The sequence below is a fragment of the Cetorhinus maximus genome, chromosome 21 (genome assembly GCF_964194155.1).
Source record: "Cetorhinus maximus chromosome 21, sCetMax3.hap1.1, whole genome shotgun sequence".
NCBI lineage: Eukaryota > Metazoa > Chordata > Chondrichthyes > Lamniformes > Cetorhinidae > Cetorhinus > Cetorhinus maximus.
In genome coordinates this window covers 95,830,268-95,855,410 of record NC_135899.1, presented here as the reverse complement: position 1 = coordinate 95,855,410, position 25,143 = coordinate 95,830,268, and the positions used below count along the sequence as shown (strand labels likewise).

Here is a 25,143-nt window from a genome sequence, read left to right as displayed (position 1 = left end):
CTCCCTATCCACCCTGTCCATGCCCCTCATAATCTTGTACACCTCGATCAGGTCGCCCCTCAGTCTTCTCTACTCCAACGAAAACAACCCAAGTCTATCCAACCTCTCTTCATAACTTAAATGTTTTATCCCAGGCAACATCCTGGTGAATCTCCTCTGCACCCCCTCCAGTGCAATCACATCCTTCCTATAATGTGGTGACCAGAACTGCACACAGTACTCCAGCTGTGGCCTCACGGAGGTTCTATACAACTCCAACATGACCTCCCTACTTTTGTAATCTATGCCTCGATTGAGAAAGGCAAGTGTCCCATATGCCTTTTTTACGACCTCACTAACATGCCCCTCCGCTTTCAGAGATCTATGGACACACACGCCAAGGTCCCTTTGTTCCTCAGAACTTCCTAGTGTCATTCATTGAATACTTCCTTGTCAAATTACTCCTTCCAAAGTGTATCACCTCACACTTTTCAGAGTTAAATTCCATCTGCTACTTATCTGCCCATTTGACTATCCCGTCTATATCTTCCTGTAGCCCAAGACACTCAACCTCACTGTTAACTACCCGGCCAATGTTTGTGTCATCCGCAAACTTACTAATCCTACCCCCCACAGAGTCATCTATGTCGTTTATATAAATGATGAATAATAGGGGACCCAGCACAGATCCCTGTGGTACGCCACTGGACACAGGCAGAGGTCCAGCTGAACAACTGCTGAAGATGCAGTACTGAACAGGTTTTGTTGAATCTTACATGACAAATGGACTCTGACGCTTACTCATCTTTTTCTAAGACCAACAATTTAGCGGCACTTCAGATGCTGGTCGTGAGAAGATCTTGTGCATTAGTCTGTTGTGGTACTGTGCCTTCATGTACAGTAGTTGTAAAATAAAATGTGAAAACTCAAAAAAAAACTCCAAAGTGCCCACATCCTCTATTGTACCAAATTCTGATCACTTGTGCCCTTGCAGACTTACACTGGCTGCCTGTCCTCCAACACATTCAATTTTAAGATTGTTTCATTCCTCATTTGTGGAGCAGACCTGATTGGCTGAATCAGCTCCTGCTCCTATTTTCTATGACCTTCAAATTTCTGTAAGGCATTCTCCCTCCCACTCCCTCTGGCCCTCCAACCCCTGCCTGATATACACATCTTTTCTGTTTGTACAAGATTGGTGGACTTCTGTGATTCTACCCTGAAACCACTCCATCTCGACATCTCTCTTCAACCTTTCAAACTCGGTCAAAAAGATGGGTTTTTAAATGAGTTTTTGGTCACCCCTCCCTCTTCTCCCACCATAGTTTGGCACCTATTTAATGTTTTCTCCTTTTTAATGTACCTTGAAACATTTTCAATGTTAAAGCGTTACCTGTGCAGGTTGGGGGAGGAGGGTGAGTTGGGCCTAAAGACCGCAGAAATCTAGATTAATTTCATCATGAAAAATGGAATAAAAGAATTTTTAAAAATTGTTCAGACATGTACCCGCATGTGACAGTGTCACATGAGCCGGAACATGTTTCTGAATTTCAATAAAAAATTTTATTTAACTTATAAGCCCTTCGTGAAACCTCATCCCGCCCTCACGTGGATGAGGTTCCATGAAAAATGCGAAGGCCGTCTGGGCTCATCGCCTGCCCGACAACCTTAAGGTTGGACGGGCAGCCTTGACGTTTACTTTAATTAGATTATTAACGGCCTTAACAGGCCTTTGACAGTTCAGTGGGCACACAGCCGACTCTGGTGCGCACTGCCAGATGGAAGATCAGAATGATGCACGGTGGCATTGGGACACGCGCCTGACATCACCGCGCATCATTTTACACATCGGCATGTGGGTCCCGTCCCCACATGCTGAGCAGAAGATTCTGACCCATGTAACTGCAAGTTACCAACATGAATATGCTCTTTTCTGTCAATTTTTTTCAAAGCTTTTCCGTGTCTCCTTTCTTGAAACCATTAAATTCTTTACACAGGGCTTCTCAGGCATCAGAGCATCATGTACCCTGTTCATGACACTAGCTGGACAGTGAGCACTGACAAGCTATCACCATGGGCATCATGGATTAGCCAAATCTGTTCTCACGTGCTACTTCCAGCAGGGATCACTGCACTGTAGTCAGGGCAAGAAAGCTTGACTAGTGTGTTTTCTCCCTCCTGATCTGAACTGAATTCAGTTGCTGTGTCTTTACCGTTCTTTAGCTGTGAGTATCTTGTCAGCTGCACAATGGTGAGAAGGGAGTGAAATTTTAAATTTTAAGGCTTAATCTAATAAAATCTACTACTGCTTGCCTGCAATTTCGCATTTTACTTACTTTACTGTTTGAAGTTTTGAGTTTCTTAGAGGCTTGGGGGCTAATCAAGAAAATCAAACCCTCTACTGGAGAGCTGGTGAGATCAGCGAATTAACTGACTGGCCTGACCTGGTTCTGTAGCTGCCAGATAGGAGATTCATCTGAATCTCGGTAGTATAAATAAGAGAGGCTAAGTGCACTGTCATGGAGTGTTACTGGCATCGAGTGGAATTACTGCAAGTTTGGTGAGAAGGGTGTTGAGTGAGCAGGGGAGAGAGCTGCTCTTTTCTCTATCTTTCTCAGCCTGCAGGCCACCAGAAGTCTAAAAGCGACACGAGAGGACTGAGTTTTGACAACATGCAAAAGTAACATCACAAGAGGAACATAAGTTCATTGATTGATGAGAAATCTGGCCTTGAGTTGCTCATGTACCTTACTGAAATCCAAGTAGCTCCTTCTTTTAAGGAGAATGCGTTTTTCGAATTTTCAGCTACTTGAAGACCCTCACTAACAGCAAAGTTAAGTCAAGGCCAGGTAAAATAAAGTAGTATTAAGTAAACCAAAGTAAATAAAGTTCCCATAAGGGAAGTAAATTGAAGCAATGGCAGGACAGTTCGGTCGTGTGGAATCCGTTTTCTGTAATATGTGGGAAGTCGTGGACGCTACTGATGTCCTAGACGACCACGTGCAGGATGCTCGAGGGGCAGCTGGAATTACTGTGGCACATCGCAAGGCTGAGTGCTATGTGGATAGCACGTTCAGACAGGTGGTCACACTGCAGCTTAGGAGCCTGGAGGCAGAAAAGGAATGGGGGACCACCAGGCAGTCCAAGAAAACTAGGCAGGAAGTGCAGGGGTCCTCTGGGGTCCCGTTTGCCAATAGGCTTTCCGTTTTGGATACTGGTGAGTGCATTGGCTCCTCAGGAATGCACCCAGAGCCAGGGTTGTGGCATGACAGGCAGCTCTGCTGTACAGGAGGGGAGGAATAAGAGGGCAAGAGCAGTAGTGAAAGGGGATTCACTAGTTAGGGGAACAGACAGGCGTTTCTGTGACCATAAATGTGACTCCAGGATGGTTACTTGCCTCCCTCGTGCCAGGGTCAAGGATGTCACAGAGCGGCTGCAGGACATTCTCCTGTGGGAGGGTCATGGTCCATATTGGTACCAATGGCTTAGGTAGGAAAGGAGATGAGGCCCTGAAAGCAGATTGTAGGGAGCTAGGAAGGAGATTGAAAAGCCATAATCTCAGGATTACTCCCAGTCCCATGTGGCAAGTGAGTATAGAAACAGGAGAATGTGGCTGGAAAGCTGGTGTGAGAGGGACGGCATCAAATTTCTGAGGCATTGGGACCAGTTCTGGGGAAGGTGGGATCTGTGCAAACCGGATGATCTACACCTGAACAGGACTGGGACGAATACCCTCGCGAGGAGATTTGCTAGTGCTGTTGTGGGGTGGGTGGGTTGGAGCGGGTGGGGGGTAGGGTTTAAAGTAGATTGGCAGGGGGCTGGGAACCTGGGGGCAAATTCAGAGCAGGGAATGGGAGATGGAGAATCAGTGAGTGACTCTGAAAGACAGAAGAAGCACAGGTTAAAAAGTATACAGCACAGGAATTTGGCAGTGTTAAAAGGTGTATATGTAAATGCAAAGAATATAGCAAAGAAAGCTGATGAGCTGAGGGCACTGATAGATACATGGCAGCATGATATCATCGTTATAACAGAAACTTGGCTTAAGGAGGGGCAAAAATGGCAGCTCAACATCCCTGGATATAGAGTTTTTCAGGCAGGATAGAGAGGGGGCAAAAACCAGTGGGGGTGTAGTATTATTGGTTAAAGAATTAATTACAGCTGTGAGGATGGAGGATTCACTAAATGAATCATCCAATGAGGCCAAATGGGTTGAGCTCAGAAATAAAAACTTTGGGGGGGGTGTACTACAGATCCCCAAATAATGGAAGGAAGTTAAAGTGAATATGTAGGCAAATTTCTGAGTGCAAAAATAATAGGGCAATAATAATTGCGGACGTCAACTACTCTAATATCAACTGGGATACGAACAGTGTTATAGGCACAGAGGTCACAGAATTCTTGAACTACATTCAAGAGAACTTTTTTAGCCAGCATGTTACAAGCCCAACGAGAGGGAGTGCAATTCTGGATTTAGTATTAGGAAATGAAGCTGGGTAAGTGGATGAAGGGACAGTGGGGGGACCACTTTGGAGATAGTGACTAACATACAGTTAGATTTAGCATCATTATGGAAAAGGACAAAGTTATAACAGGAGTGAAAGTTCTAAATTGGGGAAAGACAAATTTTGCAAAGCTGAGAGGTGAGCTGGCGAGAGTGGACTGGATACAGCGATTAGAAGGGAAAACTGTGTCAAATCACTGGGAGGCATTCAAAGGCGAGATTCTACCGGCACAGTGTAGACATGTTCCCACAAAGAAAAAGGGTGGTACTGCCAAATCTAGAGCCCCCTGGTTATCCAGAAGCATCCAGGGTAAGGTAAAGCAGAAAAAGAGAGCTTCTGACAGTCACAAAAAACTTAACACTGTAGGAAGCCTAGAGGAGTGTAGAAAGTACAGGGGGAAGTAAAAAAGGTAATTCGGAAAGCAAAGAGAGGATACAAAAAAATATTGGCAGGTAAAATCAAAGAATACCCAAAGATGTTTTATCAGTACATTGAGAGCAAGGGAATAACTAAGGAAAGGGTAGGACCTATCAGAGATGTATATAGTAACTTGTGCGTTGATGCTAAAGATGTGGGCAGGGTTCTCAATGAGTACTTTGTCTCTGTCTTCACTAAGGAGAGGGATGATGCAGACAGTCTAGTTAAAGAGGAGGACTGTAAAATATTAGATACAATAAGCATAGTGAGGGAGGAAGTACTGGAGGGATTGGCATCCTTGAAGGTGGATAAGTCACCAGAGCCAAATGGAATGTATCCCAGGCTGTTGAAGGAAGCCAGGGAAGAAATAGTGGATGCTCTGAGGATCATTTTCCAATCCTCACAGGCGAGGTCCCAGAGGATTGGAGGCCTGAGAAATTTGCACCAATATTTAAAAAGGGTGCGAGGGATAGACCAGAAAATTATAGGCTGGTCAGTATAATTTGGGTAGTGGACAGTTATTGAAATTCGTTCTGATGAGGGTGGTGCAGTGGATGTTGTCTACATGGATCAGGGAGGTGCCAGAGGACTGGAGAATTGCAAACAGTATGCCCTTGATCAAAAAAGGCTGTAAGAATAAGCCCAGTAATTACAGACCAATCAGTTTAACTTCAGTGGTGGGCAAGATTCTAGAAACAATTATTCAGGATAGGATTAGTAGTCACATGGAAAAAATATGGGTTGATAAGTAAGAACCAGCATGGATTTCTAAAGGGGAAATCGTGTTTAACTAACCTGCTGAAGTCTTTTGAACAGGTAACAGAAAAGGTCGAGGAGGGTAATGCTGTTGATGTAGTGTACATGGACTTTCAAAAGGCGTTTGATACAGAGCCACACAACAGACTTGTGAGAAAAGATATTGCTCGTGGAATAAAAGGGACGGTAGCAACATGGATACCAAATTAGCTGAAAAATAGGAAGCAGAGAGTAATGGTCAATGGATATTTTTCGGGCTGGAGGAAGGTTTGTAGTGGAGATCCCCGGGGGTCGGTATTGGGACCCTTGCTTTTCCTGATATATATTAATGATCTAGATCTTGGTGTGCAGGGGACAATTTCAAAGTTTGTGGATGATACGAAGCTTGGGAGTGTTGTGAACTGCGAGGGGGATGGTGTGGAACTTCAAGAGGACATAAACAAGTTGGTGGAGTGGGCAGATAGGTGCCAGATGAAGTTCAATGTGGAGAAGTGTGAGGTGCCTTTTGGTAGGAAGAACATGGACAGACAATATAAAATAAGGGGTGAAAATTTGAAGGGGACGCAGGAGCAGAAAGACCTGGGTGGTTATGTGCATAGATCATTGAAGGTGTCAGGACAGGTGGAGAGAGCAGTTAATAAAGCATATAGTATCCTGGGCTTTATTAATAGGGGCAAAGAGTACAAGAGCAGGGAAATTATACTGAATTTATATAAGACACTTGTTAGACCTCAGCAGGAATATTGTGCACAGTTCTGGACACCATATTGTAGGAAGGATGTGAACACATTGGAGAGAGTGCAGAAGAGGTTTACAATAATGGTTCCAGGAATGAGAAACTTCAGCTGTGAGGATAGATTAGAGAGGTTGGGACTGTTCTCCCTGGAGAGAAGAAAGCTAAGAGGAGATTTGATAGAGATGTTCAAAATCATGAGGGCTGGACAGAGTAGATAGGGAGAAGCTGTTCCTGCTCGTAAAAGGATCAAGAATGAGAGGGATGAGAAACAATTAGGACATTTAAAAGTGATTTGCAAAAGAAGCAAATGTGGCGTGAGAAAAAACTTTTTCACACAGCGAGTGGTTCGGGTCTGGAATGCACTGCCTGGGAGTGGGGTGGAGGCAGGTTCAATCGAGGTATTCAAGAGGGCATTAGATGATTATTTGAATAGAAACAATGTGCAGGGGAATGAGGAAAAGGCAGGGCAATGGCCCTAGGTCATAATGCACATTTGGAGAGCTGGTGCAGACATGGGCTGAATGGCCTCCTTCTGTGCCACTAAGATTCTGCAATTTTACTAAGGCATTTGACAAGGTCCCACATGGCAGACTGGTCAAAAAAGTGATATCCCATGAGATATTGGGAAGGAGGCAAGTTGGATCCAAATTGGCTCAGTGACAGGAAACGAAGGGTAATGTTGGGTGGATGTTTTTGCGAATGGAAAGCGGTTTCCAGTGGTGTTCCACAGGGCTCAGTGTTGGGGCCCTTACTGTTTGTTGTATATATTAATAATTTGCAATTAAATGTGAGAGGCACGATTGGGAAATGTCCAGGCAGCACAAGAATTGGCCGTGCAGTTGATAGTGTGAGAAATGGATGTAATTTTCTTTTAATATTTTTGGGGTGTGTGCATGTGCGTTTATTAATTAAGTTGGGTAGAGATTAATAGGCGACAGGTTGTCTGGGGAAGGGGGGTTAAAATATGACAAGGGTAGAGGTCTTAGGTTTGAGATACAAGGTTTGAGGTTAGATTTAGCGTTTGCATTTTTACATAAGTTGAGAGTTTGTTTGAATATCAAAGGGAAGTCAGAGGTAGCAAGAAACATGCTTGCATCTTGCAGGAGTTCCATTGGTAGATAGAAGTGGGGGTATTATAGTTTATTGACCCAAAACCAAAGGCAAGATGGAAACATGAAAGATCTTATATTTGGAAGGATTTGAGTTTCAAAGCGATGTGAAAGCAATAGAACCTGAGATGAAAGGGGGGGAAAAGGTATTTTAGAGTTACCGTGGAAAGCTTAAGGGAGCTGTGGTGGTTGGAACTGGAATTAAGCCGTTGAGCAGGAGCTGAGTTGGGAACTGTGGCTCTGGGCTGGGAGAAGATGCAGGTTTGAATCAGCCATTTGTCAACCCAGAAAAGTCTTGGGCTGCAAAAAGCAGTTTTATTCTGAAGTTTGGGTTTCCAGCGCAGAGTGGAAGAGAATTACAGGTCATGTGGTAATGCCTTTATTAACGCTACAGCAGTTTACCTTGGGTAATATTACTGAGATTTCTATAGTTAAACATCTATAAGTGAGTGTTGCCTGGAAGGTGTTTATTTGTGGGTCTGACCAAATAGAAAGTTTTTATGGGGGAATGCTTTGTAAGACTAACCTTAATCATGCAACTGTAATCTTGTGTGCTTAAGTTTTCTTTTATTCTTGTTAATAAAACTAATACTTTCAATTTTTAACATCCCAAAAGTGTTACTGGACTTCTTGCTGCTGAGATCAGTACATTTTCTTCTTGTTTTCAGAATACAAAAAAAAAGGGTATGGCCCAGAAGCCAAGTTTCCCTACGGGATTTGGTTTGTGCAGCAATTAACATCTGCTGTGATCGTAACAATAGTGACCAGGATAGCTGTTGTCTCCAGAATTATATCGATGATTTGGTTGAGTGGGTGGAAAAGTGGCAAATGCAATTCAATCCTGAAAAGTGTGAGATAATATATTTATGGAGAGCAAACAAAGCAAGGGAATATTGAATAATCGGAGAATATTGAGAGAGGTAGAGGAAGTGAGAGTCCTTGGAATGCATGTTCCACAGGTCCCTGAATGTGGCAGGACAGGTGGATAAGGTGGTAAAGAAAGCATATGGAATGTTTTCCTCTATTGGGCGAGGTATTGAATACAAAAGTAGGTATGTAATGCTGGAACTGTATAAAACGCTGGTTAGGCCACAACTGGAGTTTTGTGTACAGTTCTGGTCACCACATTATAGGAAGGACATAATTGCTCTGGAGAGAGGACAGAGGAGATTTACAAGAATGTTGCCAGGGCTGGAAAATTGCAGCTATGAAGAAAAATTTGACAGGCTAAGGTTGTTTTCCTTAGAACAGAGGAGGATGAGGGGCCTTCACCACCTTCAACACCTCTTTGTTCCTTTGTCTGTGACATCTTTTGATTATCTGCTCCTATCACTGCTTGCTTGTCCCTACAACCACCCCCCCCCAACTTCTCTTCCCCCACCGCCCCCCACCTTAAACCAACTTATATTTCACCCCTCTCCTAATATTACTCAGTTCTGCTGAATGGTCATGAGGACTCGAAACGTCAACTCTTTTCTTCTCCGCCGATGCAGCCAGACCTGCTGAGTTTTTCCAGGTAATTCTGTTTTTGTTGAGGATGAGGGGCGACCTGATTGAGGTGTACAAAGTTATGAGGGGCCTAGATAGAGTAGACCAGAGAGGCCTAAGATAGGTCTCAGCTAAGGAGTCAATTATCAGGGGGTATAGATTTAAGGTGATTGGTAGAAGGATTAGAGGGGACATGAGGAAAAACCTTTCCACCCAGAGGGTGGTGGGTGTCTGGAATTCACTGCCTAAGTTGGTGGTTGGGGCTGAAAAGCGCAGCTGATCTGAAAGGTACCTGGATCTGCATCTGAAGCGCTGAAACCCCCAAGGCTACGGACCAGGCGCTGGAAAGTGGGATTAAAATGAGCGGCTAGTTTCTTTTTTCTCTTTTTTTTGGCCAATGCAGACACGATGGGTTGAATGGTCTATTTCTGCACTGTAAGTTTTCTGTGGTTCAATGGATAATCCCTTTGCGTCATTGAGGAACTTATTTTTCTATCTTAAATTTCTATTAAAACAAATGCAATTTTAAGAAAGCAATCTATACATTTAAAAAAATCATATATGATATGCTTTGCTCCCTTGGCAATGTCTGAATGTAGCAGTAGAAATGTCTCTTGCCTTTCTGGTTGGTTGGTGCCAATTACACGGGGCAGGGTTTTATTTTTGGTGTGTGGGGGTGGGTTCGACACACCGACAGTAAAACGACGTGTGGGTGATGTCGGCGTGTGTCCCAGTGTCATCTCCCAGTCTCACGGTGTTTCGTACGGAGACCATGCACCAGAGTGGGCTGTGCACCTGCTGATAATTGACAGGCTTGTTAAGGTCATTAAACAGGTAAATACCTAACGATTGATGGGCAGGTGAAAAGGCCAAGGGCTTGGCCACGAGCAGGATGAGGCTTCCTAAAGCTTTTACCAACTAAAGGAAAACTTTTTCTGATTTTAAAAAAAAACATGTCCCACCTCCTCTGACACAGTCACACATGAGGAGACTTATTTCATTAAATTTTTATTGCATTTATTTATTTTTTTAAAAAGCGCTTCAATCTCCCTGAGGCAGCTCCTCAGTTCCGTGCCTCAGTTCCGTGCCTCAGCTCCGTCCCTCAGCTCCGTCCCTCAGCTCCGTCCCTCAGCTCCGAGCCTCAGCTCCGAGCCTCAGCTCCGAGCCTCAGCTCCGAGCCTCAGTTCCGAGCCTCAGCTCCGTCCCTCAGCTCCGTCCCTCAGCTCCGTCCCTCAGCTCCGTCCCTCAGCTCCGTCCCTCAGCTCCGTCCCTCAGCTCCGTCCCTCAGCTCCGTCCTTCAGTTCCGTCCTTCAGTTCCGTCCCTCAGTTCCGTCCCTCAGTTCCGTCCCTCAGTTCCGTCCCTCAGTTCCGTCCCTCAGCTCCGTACCTCAGCTCCGTCCCTCAGCTCCGTCCCTCAGCTCCGTGCCTCAGCTCCGTGCCTCAGCTCCGTCCCTCAGCTCCGTCCCTCAGCTCCGTCCCTCAGCTCCGTCCCTCAGCTCCGAGCCTCAGCTCCGTGCCTCAGTTCTCAGCTCCGTGCCTCAGTTCCGTCCCTCAGTTCCGTCCCTCAGTTCCGTGCCTCAGCTCCGTGCCTCAGTTCCGAGCCTCAGCTCCGAGCCTCAGCTCCGTGCCTCAGTTCTCAGCTCCGTCCCTCAGCTCCGAGCCTCAGCTCCGTCCCTCAGTTCCGTGCCTCAGCTCCGAGCCTCAGCTCCGTGCCTCAGCTCCGTGCCTCAGCTCCGTGCCTCAGCTCCGTGCCTCAGCTCCGAGCCTCAGCTCCGTGCCTCAGCTCCGAGCCTCAGCTCCAAGCCTCAGCTCCGAGCCTCAGCTCCGAGCCTCAGTTCCGTCCCTCAGTTCCGTGCCTCAGTTCCGTGCCTCAGTTCCGTGCCTCAGGGAGATTGAAGCACTCTCCTGCGCCCATGCGTGAAAGAGCCCTGGACCCGACTCGTCCCCTCTGCCTGCCCACACAGTCAGTGCTCAGTGCTTCCATTCACCTATTATGCTGGGCAGGCCTTAATTGGTCCGCCCGTGTAAAATGGCGGCGCGGAGCCAATCACGGGCAGCTCTGTGACCGACCACTCCGGCCAAACCCACCCGACGCGGGAAAAATTCAGGCCATGGTTTTTTTAATATTCATTGACAGGATGTGGGTTTCGCTGGCTGGGCCAGCATTTATTGCCCATCTCTAATTGCCCTTGAGAAGGTGGTGGTGAGCTACCTTCTTGAACCGCTGCAGTCCATGTGCTGTAGGTACACCCACGGTGCTGTTAGGGAGGGAGTTCCAGGATTTTGACCCAGCGACAGTGAAGGAACGGTGATATATTTCCAAGTCAGGGTGGTGAGTGACTTGGAGGGGAACTTCCAAGTGGCGGTGTTCCCATCTATCTACTGCCCTTGGCCTTCTAGATGGTAATAGTTATGGGTTTCAAGGTGTTGCCTATGGAGCCTTGGTGAATTCCTGCAGTGCATCTTGTAGATGGTACACACGCTGCTGCTACTGTGTGTCGGTGGTGGAGGGAGTGAATGTTTGTGGATGCGGTGCCGATCAAACAGGCTGCTTTGTCCTGGATGGTGTCCTGAGTGTTGTGGGAGCTGCCCTCATCCAGGCAAGTGGGGAGTATTCCATCACACTCCTGACTTGTGCCTTGTAGATTGTGGAAAGGCTTTGGGGAGTCTTTGGTGAGTTACTCGTTGCAGGATTCCTAGCCTCTGACCTGCTCTAGTAGCCACAGTATTTATATGGCTAGTCCAGTTCAGTTTCTGGTCAACGCTAACACCCAGGATGTTGATTGTGGGGGATTCAGTGATGGTAATGCTATTGAATGTCAAGGGGAGATGGTTAGATTCCATCTTGTTGGAGATGGTCATTGCCTGGCACTTGTGTGGCGTGAATGTCACTTGTCAGTGGTGTTATAAATCTTGTGGTTAGCATGAATCAATTGACTCTGTGAACTGTGTTCCAGTTCACAACCATTATGTTGCCAAGTTGAAATAACTTTAACTATTTAAATGTTGTAACTTAAGTTTAACAAAGTTGGCCTTGGTCCATTGGACTCAATTTATAAATAAAAGTAGTCAGAAACATGAGCTGCTGCAGTTTACTGAATTACACTTTCCTTTTCTTGATTGTTTTTTGAATTGTGAAAATGCTGTATTTTCCTTAGGGAAAGAGTGTTCCTTTGAACAGATGGAACATGTGAGAGAGATGCAGGAGAAAATGGCCCGTTTACATTTCAGCCTCGACAGTCATGTGGAGGAGCTTTCCGAAGATAAGAAGAAAAATGCCTCTGACAGGAATCTTGAACAGCTTCTGACAAATGTAAGTTAGAGTATTTTTTTGTTTGGTGTCTAATGTGAGGTTATTTTGGTCTGGAGTTTTTTTCATAATGATAACGTCCAGCCATCATTTTGAGGGAACAATTAGATGTCTGAGATTACGTCATTTCGAATGAATTCAGTTTTAAGTCCCACAGATGAGAACATACAACTTCAACTCTGACATTATAACTTTCCAAACCCTTCAAGTACTGACCCACATGGCAAATATGGTGTTTTGAACACTTTTCTTTTCCAAGGAAATGGAGTACCTTCCTTTTTTGATTATTAATGTGGAACCTAGTCATTGGTCTATCTTGTGCATGGCAACTGTCAGTCAGACTGGGACGGTAGCACTCACATATCTGTCAGTCAGACTGGGATGGTAACACTCACATATCTAACTGTCAGTCGGACTGGGACGGTAACACTCACATATCTGACTGTCAGTCGGACTGGGACGGTAGCACTCACATATCTAACTGTCAGTCGGATTCGGACGGTAGCACTCACATATCTAACTGTCAGTCGGATTCGGACGGTAGCACTCACATATCTAACTGTCAGTCAGACTGGGATGGTAGCACTCACATATCTAACTGTCAGTCGGATTCGGACGGTAGCACTCACATATCTAACTGTCAGTCGGACTGGGACGGTAGCACTCACATATCTAACTGTCAGTCGGATTCGGACGGTAGCACTCACATATCTAACCGTCAGTCAGACTGGGATGGTAGCACTCACATATCTAACTGTCAGTCGGACTGGGATGGTAGCACTCACATATCTAACCAGTCAGACTCGGACGGTAGCACTCACATATCTAACTGTCAGTCAGACTGGGATGGTAGCACTCACATATCTAACTGTCAGTTGGATTCGGACGGTAGCACTCACATATCTAACTGTCAGTCGGATTCGGACGGTAGCACTCACATATCTAACTGTCAGTCAGACTGGGATGGTAGCACTCACATATCTAACTGTCAGTCGGATTCAGACGGTAGCACTCACATATCTAACTGTCAGTCGGACTGGGACGGTAGCACTCACATATCTAACTATCAGTCGGATTCGGACGGTAGCACTCACATATCTAACTGTCAGTCAGACTGGGATGGTAGCACTCACATATCTAACTGTCAGTCGGACTGGGATGGTAGCACTCACATATCTAACCAGTCAGACTCGGACGGTAGCACTCACATATCTAACTGTCAGTCGGATTCGGACGGTAGCACTCACGTATCTAACTGTCAGTCGGACTGGGACGGTAGCACTCACATATCTGTCAGTCGGATTCGGACGGTAGCACTCACATATCTAACTGTCAGTCAGACTGGGATGGTAGCACTCACATATCTAACTGTCAGTCAGACTGGGATGGTAGCACTCACATATCTAACTGTCAGTCGGACTGGGATGGTAGCACTCACATATCTAACCAGTCAGACTCGGACGGTAGCACTCACATATCTAACTGTCAGTCAGACTGGGATGGTAGCACTCACATATCTAACCAGTCAGACTCGGACGGTAGCACTCACATATCTAACTGTCAGTCAGACTGGGATGGTAGCACACACATATCTAACTGTCAGTCGGATTCGGACGGTAGCACTCACATATCTAACTGTCAGTCGGACTCTCATATCCAAGACAGAAGGTTTGAGGTTCAGGACACTTGAGCACAAAAATGGAGGCTGCCAATCTGTTGAGGTAGTGAGGGAATGCTGCACTTTTGAAGCTGCAATCTGCTTTCTATTTAGAAGAAGAGTGAGGGAGTTCACCCTAGTGTCCTCGCCAATATTTATCCCTCAATCAACATCATAAACAGATTATCTGGTCATTATTGTTGGGACTGTTTACTTGTTCTCTTTGCTTTTGTTAATTTAAACACAGACATCAGCTGTAACCACTGCAGCATCAAGACCTTTTCTTTAACGAGCTCAGGTCACACAACCGGTGAAGCAGCCCATGTCCAAATGCAGCAAGACCTGGACAATATCCAGGCTTGGGCTGACAAGTGACAAGTAACATTCACACCACACAAGTGCCAGGAAATGACCATCTCCAACAAGAGAGAATCTAACCATCGCCCCTTGATTTTCAATAGCATTACCATCACTGAATCCCCCACTATCAACATCCTGGGGGTTACCATTGACCAGAAACTGAACTGGACTAGCCATATAAATACTGTGGCTACTAAAGCAGGTCAGAGGTTGGGAATCCTGCAACGAGTAAGTGACCTCCTGACTCCCCAAAGCCTGTCCACAATCTACAAGGCACAAGTCAGGAATGTGATGGAATACTCTCCACTTGCCTGGGTGAGTGCAGCTCTAACAACACTCAAGAAGCTGGACACCATCCAGGACAAAGCAGCCCACATGATTGGCACCCCATTCACAAATATTCAATCCCTCCACCACCGATGCACAGTAGCAGCAGTGTGCACCATCTACAAGATGCACTGCAGGAACTCACCAAGGCTCCTTAGACAGCACATTCCAAACCCACGACCACTGCCACCTAGAAGGACAAGGGCAGCAGACACATGGGAACACTACCACCTGGAAGTTCCCCTCCAAGCCACTCACCATCCTGACTTAGAAATATATTGCCGAATATTTCTTCACTGTCGCTGGTTCAAAATCCTGGAACTCCCTCCCTAACTGCACTGTGGGTGTACCTACACCACACGGACTGCAGCGGTTCAAGAAGGTAGCTCACCACCACCTTCTCAAGGACAATTAGGGATGGGCAATAAATGTTGGCCCAGCCAGCAACACCCACATCCTGTGAATGAATAAAAAAAAATCCAACTTGAATACTCAATCAAATCATCTAATTTCATCGGATTATATGATTCTTTATTAATGAGTTCACAATTCACTATAAGAACTCGGGTACCAAGCTTCCAGTCTAGCTGGGCTGCAGCAAAGAGTGGTTGCCTCATAACTTTTATATCAATTCTACCTTTGATCTTTACGTTCCATGTACACTCATACTAAACTAGAATACATTAAAAGATGCACACTGTAGATTTTGGATAACACGGAGCCAAGAAGATAAGTTCATGTTCATCTCTCTCTCTCCCAATGGCCGGTATTCTGTCAGGCTGACGAGGGTCTTGCCGACCGGTCAGAGAACCTGTGGGTAACCCTATTCCATGGGGGGACTTCAGGCACTTAAGTGGTCACCGTCGCCTTCCTCAAGAATGAGGTGCCGCGTGGCATAAGTCCAGTCCGAGAGGTGTTGGCCAATCAGAAGCTGTTGTCCATTGCCATCACCACAAGGTGGCTGCAATGTACCCACCAGTGGCCCAGGATCCTTGTGGGACCCCAGACCGAATGGGCTGGATGGGGATCTCGGGTTGGGGGTTGCAGAGGCGGGAACAGGGGCGTGGGTTTAAGTGCCCTCCCCCTTCCAAATGCTGGGTTTCTCTATCGGGCACAGAGCGCCTGATGGTGAGGATCACCCCGCTCTCCCCACACGCCCGGGAAGTAGTTGGTAACCCAAACAGGTGGGAAAACATGCAGCCCCCATTTAATCCCTGGGCCACCAATAAATGAGAGTGGGCTCGGGGATAGTGAGTATCAATGGACTCACTAATGAGTCTAAACTGATGTCCCGGCAACAGCCGGAAATTCTGAGTCTCCTCCGACCGCCCTCCGAGTTAATCAGAGCCGCGTTAGAGCCAGCCCAATGGTTTTGTTACCGTGGTTATATAATCCACATATGCTCTTTAATCACTTTTTATTACTGTAGGCGCTGAACAAACAACATGTCCCAGACCCTCAAACACAGACAAAACATTTTCATTCCATTGGGTTTCCTTCCCTGTTGAATGGAACTGAAAACTGCTTTAACCACTGGGCTACCGAGACCTTTCCCCCCTCCCCCTCCCCTCCCCCTCCTTTCCCCCTCCCCCTCCCCCTCCCTTCCCCTCCCCCTCCCTTCCCCTCCCCCTTTTTGGCCAAATTTAAGTTTCAATGATAAAAAAAGGAAAAAGAGAGTTGACTGTTTGAGTCCTTTGCTCATGGCTGAGGCAGTTTCTGGAGACGGTCTCTTTTAAACTGTAATCCATCTTTTCCTAAGGTCAATGCTATGGCACCTGAAGTTCCTTTCAATTGAAATTCTCTATCTTGTGATGGATTCCAAACTCTAACAGATTGGTACCTAACTTGAGAACAGGGAAGAGAGTGGTGTTAACTTCTCCATTTTGCAGACGACTTCTACGCTTCCTGTAGCAGCTTGGGTGTTGTAATAAAAGACGTTTCGAAATGGTTATTCTGGTCACATGACCTTTCTCCCCAAACTGAGTTGGGTATTCCCCAGAAGGTAATTTATTAGCTCATGTCTGGACAGACATTGGCTATTGTATTATGGCCTAGGTGATTAGTTTCTTTAATGTCCCAGCCATCACTTCTGAGTGGGCCATTCTTCTTGTGATGAGCTAGGAAGAACATGTCAATGTCTTCTATATAGCCGTTGTTCAGGTAATATTTCTTACTCTGTCTGAAAGGTAGCTTTATAGAAATGCAAGTGGTAAGAGCCAGTTACAAGTCTCAGTACATCTTTGAAGTAATTCTTGACATCAGCAAATGTGAAATTCCATAGGAGGTTGCTTTGGGTGTCCTAATTGTAATCCGCATTGAAAACTTCCAGAAACTGACCTTGTCTTACCAGACATGTCAGGTGACCTGTGACAGCCATCTAAAGTTCGTGTCTTTGCTTGCTTTAAAAAGTGCTCAACTGATGTTCGCACACATGTTCGGTGCAGACTCGATGGGCCGAAGGGCCTCTTTTGCACTGTGTGATTCTGTAAAGTTTGTGTCTTTGCTTGCTTTGAAAAGTCCTTTTAAAGAAGTTCTAGAGATATATATAATGTGTATATATATGAAATTAAAGATTAATATTACACATGCACATATATAAATACTGATTGCCTTGAATGTCTGTCAGTTTTTAAAGATCTAAAGACCTGCATTAATTTTTGTTTTACTTTTGACTATCTTACAGTTGGAGGAACTTAGTACCTCAATGTATCCTTTTCAAATGATTCCTGTCAATATTTATCTGTAGCCATAACACCAATGGCAATAGCTTGTTAACCAGCTGGTTCATTCGAGTTCCAGGACTTCCACTTGTTCTGTGGATGAAAGCTGACTTCAAATGGAAATGCAAATAGAACTGGGAGATGTGAAAGGGGCTATCACAGGATCTCACACACTCACAATCTATCGCTGAGCATCAGGAGACTATTTGATTATGAAGGAAATTCCAGGAAATCTCAGTTCTGTGCTCAACTGATGTCCACACACATGCTATTCCAGAGGGATCTCTGTGTAGTGATCAGAAATGGGAATCCTAAAGGAATGCATTTCTGCCTTCTGAATCCAGGAATGTTAATATCAATTATAATGCCAACATAAGAACAAGGATAGAAAATGCTGGAAAAACTCAGCAGGTCCAGCAGCATCTGTGGAGAGAGAAACAGAGTTAATGTTTCTTCTTTGAAGAAAGGTCATACAGACTTGAAATGTTAATTTTGTTTCTCTCTCCACAGACGCTGTCAGACCTGTTGAGTTTTTCCAGCATTTTCTGTTTTTGTTTCACATTTCCAGCATCTGCAGTATTTTGATTTTATATAAGAACAAGAATAGGCCATTTAGCCTTCAAGCCTGCTCTGCCATTCAATGAAATTGTGGCTGATCTGCAACCTAACTCCATGGGCCTTTGTCCCATATCCCTAATATCTATGGTTAACAAAACTCTATCAATCTCAGATTTAAAATTAACAATTGATCTAGCATCAATTACTATCTGTAGCAGAGAGCTCCAAGTTCTATTACACTGTGTGTAGAAGCGTTTCCTAATTTCACTCCAGAAAGACCAGTCTCTAATTTTCAGAGTATGCCCCAATCCTAGACTTCCCAACCAGCAGAAATAGATTCTACCTGTTTCCCTTAATATCTTGAAAACTTCATTTAAATCGCTGCTTGACCGTATAAATTCCTTATAGTAGAATCCTCGTTTATTTAATCTTACCTTGTAATTTTAACCCTTGGAGTCCAGGTATCATTCCGGTAAAGCTACTCTGCACTCCCTCCAAGGCCAATATATCCTTCCTAAGGTGTGGTGCCCAGAGCTGCTCACAATATTCCAGATGTGGTCTAACCAGGGCTTTGTATAACTTCATTTTAGGGATATGGATGTCATCGGCTGGGCAGCATTTATTGCCCATCCCTAGTTGCCCTTGAGAAGGTGGTGGTGAGCTGCCTTCTTGGACCACTGCAGTCCATGTGGTGTAGGTACATCCAAAGCACTGTTAGGGAGCACTCTCTCCTCTCCTGCATTCAATCCCTTTAAATATAAAGGCCAACATTCAGTTAATCTTTTTGATTGTTTCTGTATCTGTTAATGATCTTTGTACCTAGACCTCTAAGTCTTTGGACTTTTCACAATTTAGGAAGTGCCCTGTTCTAACTTATTTACGTCCAAAGTGGATGACCTCACATTTTCCTACATTGATATCCATTTGCCACAGCTTTGCCAATTTCATTTAATCTGTGACTATCTCTTTGTAATTTTATGCTTCCATAAACACTGCTTAAAATGCCGCCCATCTTTGTATCATTGGCAAATTTAGATATAAGGTTTTTTTTTCCAATCATCTAATTAATAAACATAGTGGATAGTTGAGATCCCAACACAAAAATCCTTGTGGAATACCACTAGTCATTCCTGTCAATTCAAGTACGCGCCCATTATCTCTACTCAGCAAATTTGCTAACCAGGTTAATAATTAGTCTTCAATTCCATTAGCTTCATGAAATCAGCTCACTCAGCAGAGATCATGAACCAAACTAGAAATCTCCTGGTCTGTATAGCTTAATGTTATAGTGGACACTGTAGTCACCTACTGAACTATTTGGGGAACTCATGTAAGAGATTTTTTAACTGTTGATTATACGTATGAAATTTTCCAGATGTTAAGAACAAATGATCCTTAGCAGAAATTCAGACAAAAACTACACTTAGCAGAAAATCAAGAACTACCAAAAAACCAAGAACCAACACCACTTACTTTATAGAAATTGTGGTTAATGAGACACAAGGGAATCTTGGATAAAGAGGAGATGGAGTGCACTCCTCAATGAAATCACTGCTGTGGGGAGGAAGATAGAATGAATAAAATTCCTGGTTTTTACTCTGAAGGTGGGAACAAGATGTAAAATTAACTGTTACGGGGTCCAGTGTGTTTTCTTGTCAATTTTTATCTCCTCCCTTCATCTCTGGAGAAGATTGGTTCTTTGCCACTGCACAGTTGCTTTCTGGGATACTTGCCTTAGTGGCCGTCACTCATGCCAGCCTTGACAGTAATTTTCAACATGTTATTCAACTATAAATGGGAGCATCACAGCTGAATCCAAGTCTCATCTTGTTCCCACATGACTATCTGCAGGAACATTGGACAATGATTAGAAGCCACGGCTCTCAATGATTTTCCCAATTTTTAGTCTAGAATGCTGAGGCCAATTAATGCTGTCCAGCTGAAAGTGACTATATCTGTGTGAACTGGCACTGGAATTTTCAACCTTCTGTGTCTCTGTGGCTCAATTATTCACTGGATAAATTTGCTGTCAGGGAACCAAGTTTTATTTCTGTGGCTGGGGTACAAATGGATTGTTTGATCAGCAGGATAAAGACAATAAAATAACTTTAAAAATGTAATTATTATCTCTCCTGGCAGATAGCTTAACTTTGTTTTAATATCATTTGTATTAATAGTACAAAATTACATTTCTCTTTTAGTACAATATGTGTAGCTTGCACACCGCAACTGGACATGATCAATGGAAGGCTTAATTAGATCAATCGTTTAGAATAAATGTTTTTTTCTTAACACGCAGTAGGAAAAATGATTTTCTCTATTAAAGGGTTTATTTTAAATGCTTATAAATTATTTTGCAGTTATTTCAGTAGAATTGTCCTTGGCAATGTTGATCTATTATTGTTCTTCAGTATGTTTAGAAATTTTTTTAGATCACAGGTAAATAAAGATTAACTTATCCATTCAAGACAAACATATATATCTGTATATATATATATATATATATATATATATATATACAGTATACAACAGTATCTGTTGTCCAACTCCTTCCCCATTGTTGCATCCAATTGTCTTTTTGGGGGGTGGTGAGGGGGGTGGGAGAGAAGTGCCCCGAATGGTGGGATCAGGATCTTTGTTCTGGGGAGGGGGGGAGGGGGGGTTGGGCAGCAGTATGTGTAAGATGGAGTTGGGATCACTGCCCCCAGACGCAAATCGGAGATGACCACATGGGCTGCCAAGTGCTGAGACAAGCTGTTTAAAAGGCTTGCCTTGATTCTCTGGGACTTAATCCCAGTTGTTTTCTTAAACATCTTAAACATTACACCCTCTGGCCCTCACCCTCCCACCTGCTACTCCTAATGCCTATACATGCCAACCATGCCCCCACCCATTCTCATAACCATTTATAATCCCTATGCCAATGAGCCTTTGGAAGAAAGAAATTCTCCTCATCTCCCACTTAAAAGGGAGACCTCTTATTTTTAAACTATGCCCCTAGTCCTAGTCTTCCCTGGAAGAGGAAACATCCTCTGGGCATCCACCCATCGAGTCCCCTCAAGGTCTTATGTTTCAATAAGGCCAACTCTCATTCTTTTAAACTCCAATGGGTATAGGCCCAATCTGTACAACCTTTCTTCATAAGATAAGCCCTTCAACCCAGGAATGAGTCTAGTGAGCCTTCTCTGAACTGCACCTAAAGCAATTATATATATTTTTTAAATAAGGAGACCAAAATTGCACACACTATTTCAGATGTGGTCTGATCAGGGCCCTGTGCAGCTGCTGTAAAACTTGCCTGCTTTTATATACCATTCTTCTTGCTATACCTGCATAACATTGTGATGCATGTACTAGGACACCCAGATCCCTCTGTAGCATCAAGCTCTGCAGTCTCTCTCCATTTAAACAGTATACTACTTTTCTGTTCTTCCTGCCAAAGTGAACAAGTTCACATTTACCCCCATTATACTCCAAATATATGCCAAATATTTGTCCACTCACTTGACCTATTTATATCCCTTTGCAGACTCTCTTGACAACTTACTTTTCGACCTACTTTGGTGTCATTGGCAAATTTAGCTGTCATACATTTGGTCCCTTCATCAAAGTCATTAATGACCTCTTTGAGCTGTTAATCAAAATGTGAACTTACAAACCCCACCCCCACTGTGATAATGATAGGTTGTGGAAAATAGCCATGTATTAATAGTGCTAGTACTTAGGGTTATATCAACAAATAGCTATTGAAACTGCTTGAACAGATATTTTTCAACTCCCACTGACACAGGCAGGCAGTTTTTTTTATTTTTAAAGGACTGAAGATTTAAATTGCTTGACAACTCTACAGACCTTATCCACCCTTCAAGAGCATTTATGAATTCTCTAAAGATTCGTAATACCCACACTGCAGGATAAAACCCTTGCTCCAGCGAAAATGGGGTGTTTCATCTCAGCATCTGTCCTGCTGAGTTTGTGAATGTGACATGTGGTAGTCATGCCCCAGCCCTGTTTCTCCTCTTCTCTGTCCTAATCACTAGTATTTATGTTTGAATCTCTCTAATAAGGTTTCTGCCTATGCCACAGCATTAAAACAGCCCTAATTAAAGTCACAAATGATATCCTCTGTGGCTGTGACCTCAATGTACTATCCCACCTTTTTCTTCTTGACCTTTCTGCAGCCTTTGCAATCTAACACACAATCCACTCTCAAATCCTCACCTACTTTATTCAGCACAGTGGGACTGCCCTCGCTTGGTTAGATTCTTACCTATCCAACCATAGCCAGAACATCTTCAGAAAAGTTTCTCTTTTTACACCATTAGCCTTACTTTTGTAGTCACTTAAGGATCGATCCTTGGCCGCCTCCTCACCCAAAGACATTATCCGAAGACATGAGGTCAGGTTCCACATGTACACTGAAGACTACCTCGACCATCTGTCTCAAATCCGCTATTGTCTCTGCTTTTTCAGACTGTTTGTCCAACATCCAGACCTGGATGAGTTGCAGTTTTCTCCAGTTAAACTTTGGGAAGACCAAAGCCATCATCTTGAGTCCCAATTCTATAACATTGTCACCCTGTTAGTTGGAACTAGACTGTTCACATCTTCAGCAATCTATTTGACCGTGAGTTAATTTGCCAACCCCATATTCATTTTGTCTCCATCATATGGTCTGTCTCTGCCCTTGCCTCAGCCCATCTGCTGTCAAAACCCTTGTCAATGTCTTTGTCAATCCAGACTCAAGTAGTCTAATTCTCTTCTGGCCATCCTCCCATATTGCACTCTCCATTAATTTCAGCTTACCAAATCTACTCATCCATCACTTATATACTCGCTGACCTACATGGACTGCTGGTTCTCCAACAGTTCAAATTTAAAATTCTGCCTATCAGTTAATTTTTACGACAGATCCCTTGGGCAGATGTGCTGCTGGTGTGGGTTCCAAAGCAAGCGACTGTTTAAACTTCAACAGTGCTGTGAGGATGATGGCTACTTATTCATTCCAACTTAGGGAGAAGTATCAGAGAGGGGTCAAGAACAGGAACAGAAAATAAGTCTACCCCAAACATCCTAAAGAATGCACCAAACAAAGTGCCACAAAGCAATTATCTGGTGAATGGGCACATGTCAGACCTCCACTCCCCAAAAATAGTCTTGTGCTTTCATTGCCTGCCTGCCTTCAGAAATGCATCACTGAGTGAGGTGACAGGGTGTAAAATAAATTTTGGTTGGTCCCAATTCAAAAAGTTTGAGAGCAAGCACTCCAGGGTTTTTACATACAGTTGCTGCAAAAAGTACTTTTTTCAGTTTAACTAAGTGGAGTTCGCCACTTTCCTGGAAATATGCTGGAAACATGGTAATTTTAGTCACGTCTTTACCAGTTTAACTGTAACCTACAAATCGAGGCTCATAGTGTTCTGAGTGCAACTGATGTGAAGCTGTGTTTAAAATTGAATTTTAATTTGCTGTATCTTATTGGGTGAGCAGGAGGGAAACATTTTGTACAAACTGAAAAGTAGGTTATTCTCTCCTGAAGAGTGTATCCCAGTGAAATGGTGAACATTTGCTGGATCAAACATTAGGAGATAGAAGCAAACCACTTTTAAGTTGGAGTGGGGACCATTTGTAAAGATGCCATTTGGAATAGTATCCCTAAGCACTTTATGCTCTGTAAAGTTACCAGTACACTGGCTCCTAACTGGAATGGTTCAACTTATAATGGCAGCATTTCTGCTGGACATTAGGCATATTACCGTTTTAATTTTTTAAATTCCATGTTTTAAATAATGATTATCTAAGAATAATCGAAGTATGCTAATTTTTGAACCAAGTGATTAAGGAATGGGTAAGTTCTGATGAATTTTCATACTTGTATATATATTTTTAGTGCTTCAATTGCAATGTGTTTTGCAATATTGTACATTTTTTTTATTCATTCACAGGATGCGGCTTCGCTGGTTGGGCCAGCTTTTATTGCCCATCCCGAGTTGCCCTTGAGAAGGTGGTGGTGAGCTGCCTTCTTGAACTGCTGCAGTTCATGTGTTGTAAGCACACCCACAGTGCTGTTAGGGAGGGAGTTCCAGGATTTTGACCCAGCGACAGTGAAGGAACAGCGATATATTTCCAAGTCAGGATGATGAGTGACTTGGAGGGGAACTTCCAGGTCTCTTTATGGGGTATGTTAAACATTCCTTGTTCCAGTCCTACTCCGGCCCCCTCCCACAACTCTTTCTCCGGTACATCGATGATTGCTTCGGTGCTGCTTCATGCTCTCGTATGGACCTGGAAAAATTTATTAATTTTGCTTCCAATTTCCATCCCTCCATCATTTTCACATGGTCCATCTCTGACACTTCCCTTCCCTTCCTTGACCTCTCTGTCTCAATTTCTGGTGATAGACTGTCCACCAATATCCATTACAAGCCTACCGACTCCCACAGCTACCTCGACTACAGCTCCTCACACCCCGCTTCCTGTAAGGACTCCATCCCATTCTCTCAGTTCCTTCGCCTCCGTTGCATCTGTTCTGATGATGCTACTTTCAAAAACAGTTCCTCTGACATGTCCGCCTTCTTCCTTAACCAAGTTTTCCACCCACGGTCGTTGACAGGGCCCTCAACCGTGTCCGGCCCATCTCCCGCGCATACGCCCTCACGCCTTCTTCTCCCTCCCAGAAACATGATAGGGTCCCCCTTGTCCTCACTTATCACCCCACCAGCCTCCGCATTCAAAGGATCATCCTCCGCCATTTCCGCCAACTCCAGAATGATGCCACCACCAAACACATCTTCCCTTCACCCCCCCCGGCGGCATTCCGCAGGGATCGTTCCCTCCGGGACACCCTGGTCCACTCCTCCATCACCCCCGACTCCTCAACCCCCTCCCATGGCACCTTCCCATGCAACTGCAAAAGGTGCAACACCTGCCCCGTTACTTCCCCTCTTCTCACCGTCCAAGGGCCCAAACACTCCTTTCAAGTGAAGCAGCATTTCACTTGCTCTTCCCTCAACTTAGTCTACTGCATTCACTGCTCCCAATGCGGTTTCCTCTACATTGGAGAGACCAAATGCAGACTGGGTGACCGCTTTGCAGAACACCTTCGGTCTGTCTGCAAGCATTACCCAGACCTCCCTGTCACTTGCCATTTTAACACTCCACCCCGCTCTCACGCCCACATGTCCGTCCTTGGCCTGCTGCATTGTTCCAGTGAAGCTCAAC

General features: G+C 44.5%; 1 protein-coding gene across 4 annotated transcripts in view; it reads left to right on the top strand.

Moving 5' to 3' along the window:
• Window positions 1-20,399, top strand: part of ccdc28b (coiled-coil domain containing 28B) — a 37,604-nt gene extending 17,205 nt beyond the window's left edge. For all 4 annotated transcript variants that reach the window (XM_078567520.1, XM_078567523.1, XM_078567521.1 and 1 more), the window contains 3 exons: window positions 12,149-12,303; window positions 17,328-17,350; window positions 19,333-20,399. In XM_078567520.1, coding sequence (XP_078423646.1) covers window positions 12,149-12,303; window positions 17,328-17,350; window positions 19,333-19,402 — 248 coding nt within the window. In that variant the 3' untranslated portion in view covers window positions 19,403-20,399. The remainder of the gene's footprint in view (window positions 1-12,148; window positions 12,304-17,327; window positions 17,351-19,332) is intronic.
• The last annotated feature ends 4,744 nt before the right edge of the window (window positions 20,400-25,143 follow it).